Source organism: Triticum urartu, chromosome 7A (assembly GCF_056163025.1).
Source record: "Triticum urartu cultivar PI428250 chromosome 7A, HENAU_Tu73, whole genome shotgun sequence".
NCBI lineage: Eukaryota > Viridiplantae > Streptophyta > Magnoliopsida > Poales > Poaceae > Triticum > Triticum urartu.
In genome coordinates this window covers 556,781,929-556,785,171 of record NC_141879.1, presented here as the reverse complement: position 1 = coordinate 556,785,171, position 3,243 = coordinate 556,781,929, and the positions used below count along the sequence as shown (strand labels likewise).

At 55.3% G+C, this 3,243-nt stretch overlaps 1 protein-coding gene across 1 annotated transcript; it reads right to left on the bottom strand.

Annotated features, from left to right (window-relative positions):
- Positions 1-1,147: 1,147 nt before the first annotated feature.
- Positions 1,148-3,243, bottom strand: LOC125522861 (4-hydroxyphenylacetaldehyde oxime monooxygenase). The gene is made up of 3 exons (XM_048687900.2): positions 2,692-3,243; positions 1,978-2,564; positions 1,148-1,886 (listed from the first exon to the last, which is right to left on the bottom strand). Exons 1-3 carry the CDS (start codon positions 3,050-3,052, stop codon positions 1,281-1,283), a joined length of 1,554 nt encoding a protein of 517 aa, XP_048543857.1. The 5' UTR covers positions 3,053-3,243; the 3' UTR covers positions 1,148-1,280.

Genomic DNA, 3,243 nt, shown 5'->3' with positions numbered 1-3,243 from the left:
TATTCTTTCCCCAGGTGATTGCCTTTCGATCTGGCTGTCGTTGTCCCATGCCGCTCGCTTCCTGATCTGTCCATGGCATGGTGTCTCCCGATCTGGCCGTCGTCGTCCCATGTTGCTAGTTTCCCGATCTTTTCAGATCTGGCAGCTAACTGGTGATTCAGGCTGCGATCTGGATGATCTCTATGGCTTGGAGTATGATCAGAGGAAGCACACGGGGCTGGTGCATGGAGGCAATATGCATACACATGCATGGACATGCATGCACATGATCGGCGGTCCCCCAGGTTGCCGGCTAGCTACAACCCATGGTGCTGGCTGTTGGTGTCCACCTAGGACTATGTCATGGGAGACTGGATCTGGGACGGCGGCGGCCTCGCCGTGGATTATGGCCTCCATCAAAAGTTTATGAGAGTTCCATCTCTGCAGATGTGATGGCTGACTTCGGCGGCAAAATGCAAACTGTGGACGATGTCTTGATGCAGAGGGATTGTTGTGCGGTGGCGGCGGGCATATCGCCTGTAGCTACTGGGATCGTCGAAAAGTGGTGGCGACAACACATGAATGACTTCGATGGTGGTGCTACTTGAGCACCCAGTCTAGAGCTCCGGGGTGAAAGCCTTGGCCTCGCCCGTGTTGGGTATACCTGACAATGGCGATGTTTTTACATCGTTACCTTATTGAAGGTATTGTTCGGAATGCTCGGACTGATTCTTCAGGGTGAAAACCTAGATTCTAGTCTTGGATGGCTGGATCCGGTGACGGTGACACTTGAGTGTCGCTCCCTTCCTTAAGGCGTTGCTGTTGAAGAACGTCGTCGTCCGCGTGGTGTCATGATATTGTCGGTGCAGATATGGTCATTGTTATAGTTTGCCGATCGTGATCTGATCGCTTTGGGGCTTTTTTCTTTTTTCCTCGCCTACGCATAGCTTTGGTCTAGTATGACTTCGCTATTTGTCAGTGTGTTTTGTGTGCGTGCGTTGGTGTTGGCTGTGTGCATCTTAGTTATGTAGAGGCCGGGTGTGTACTCATTTGTTTGTATCCTCTTGATGCTTCACTTTGAGTCAATAAAATCCACCCTTTATCGAAAAACTAATTCTCAGTTAGACTATGAGTTAGTAGATGCATATTTTGTTACTCACGCAAGACCAACTGGAAGGTTGTTCTTATATTTGAGATTTAAACTACTGTTTAGTTTATTGAGGAAGCACTAGGTGGCATTTGAAACATATGAGATATCACTAGAATCTCAAAAAAAAGATATCACTAAAAAAAAGATATCACTACCGCTTAACTGGCACAAGCTCAAGAGCCACCTTCTTGCTGAAAACAAGCTGCCCTGTTTCCTCCATATCGACGTCGTCCTCCTTCACGCCCTCGGGAAGCTCCCAGTCGAAGCAGTACAACAGGTTGGCCAGCACGACCTCCACATTGGCCACGCCCATGGCGACGGCAGGGCAGGCCCTTCGTCCCGACCCGAACGGAAGGAGCTCGAAGTGCAGCCCCCTGAAATCAACCTGCGCGTCCTCGAACCGCTCGGGGAAGAACTCCTCCGGCCTGTCCCATATCTCCGGGTCTCTCCCCATGGCCCAGACGTTGACGTGTATCCTGGTGCCCGCGGGCACGCTGTAGCCGGCGACCTCGCAGCTCTGCATGGTCTCTCTTGGGATCAGCAGAGGCCCCGGCGGGTGGAGCCTGAAGTTCTCCTTCACTATCATCTTGAGGTACTTGAGGCCCTGGGCGTCTTCTTCGTACACTCTGGATTTGTTCCCCACCGCGGCGCGTACCTCCGACTGCGCCTTCCGCATCACCCTTGGGTTCCTCATCAGCTCCGCCATGATCCAGATCGTCGTCACAGCGCAAGTGTCGATCCCACCGGCGAATGTATCCTGAAATGAAAATTAACATGATGAATTCTGTGACATCGGTTGTCCAATATTAGCAGTAACTGAATGTAGATTGTGGTCGAACGAACCGCACCATCAGGATTCCCTTGATGTTATCACGCGTCAGCGCCAGAGCCCCATCTTGATCCCTCCACATCTTCACCAGCGCGTCGACCATGTCCTCCTGCACCCCGGCCGCCAGCCTCCCCGGCTCGAGGTGCTTGTCGATGACCGCGTCGAAGAACCTATCGATCCTGAGGAAGACCCTCCGCCGCCGCGACGCCACGCCGGTGAGGGCGTCCGCCCACCGTGCGAGCGCCGACGACGGGAAGAAGTCCTCGAACGTGAAGCTGCCGAGCACCCGCAGCGTCTCGTCCATCATCCGCTGGAAGCTGGTTCTCTCGAACGACTCCGACCCGTACATCTTCCCGAAGGCCACCGTGCCGATGATGCCGTCCGAGAGCGCGTACAGCTGCTCGCTGAGGTCGACGGGGGTGCCCGGAGGGGTGCCGGCGAGGGAGGAGACAAGGCGGTCCACCTCTGCGGCCCGGGCGTAGGCGAAGGACTGGACGCGCCTCACGCTCAGCAGCTCCAGCACGAGGAGCTTCCGCATCTCGCGCCAGTAGTCGCTGTAGGGGCCGAAAGCCACGTCGAGGAAGTTGTAGCTCAGCATCCTCGCACCTGCGTGGTGATAGCAACATCCAAGTACGTTCATATCCGATACAAATTTTGAACTAAAAATTGAGGACTTGTGAGTGGATGTAGAGCTAGAGAAGTACAGAACTACAGATTCGAACTACACACTTGCCTGGTGAATTTGGGCGGCTGCAGCAGTGCAGGTCGTTCGTCCGGAGAACCTCCTTGGCCGCCTCAGGCGACGCGACGACGACCATCCGCACGCGGCCGAGCTGCACCTGCACCACCGGCCCGTACTTCTGGGTGAGCGACTGGAAGTACCGGTGTGGCCGGCCGCCGAGCTGCAGGAGGTTGCCGAGCACGGGAAGCTGTTTCGGCGGCCCGGGAGCGTTTCTTGCTCCCTGTGTCGATCGTCCCTTGCTACCGCCCCTGAAGAACAAGTAGAGGAGAGGTAGGAGAAAGAGTGCTAATACGAGCGGCGGAAGAGGCCCCATAGTGATGGGTTGGGACTTGGGAGGAGAAGAGGCAGCCATGGTGACGGTCTGGAGTTCTTAATGGGAGGCGGATGATGGCTGCCGGTGCTCAAGTAAGACAAGATGAGGGAGAGTGGGCGAGTGCCCTGCCATGGCTTTGAACGATCGCTTTGAATCCGCGGATCTCCAGTCTACGGACCGCAGCGGAAGCTATCCAACGCGATTCTGTATCGATACGTGGCGTAATTCGG

Bases quoted from the DNA above. Each gene is read 5' to 3' on its own strand.
- LOC125522861 (XM_048687900.2), bottom strand. From the start codon at position 3,052: ATGGCTGCCTCTTCTCCTCCCAAGTCCCAACCCATCACTATGGGGCCT. The intron at 2,565-2,691 runs GCAAGTGTGTAG...ATCACCACGCAG, and splicing joins CAGCCGCCCAAATTCACCAG to GTGCGAGGATGCTGAGCTAC. The intron at 1,887-1,977 runs GTGCGGTTCGTT...TTTTCATTTCAG, and splicing joins ACATCAAGGGAATCCTGATG to GATACATTCGCCGGTGGGAT.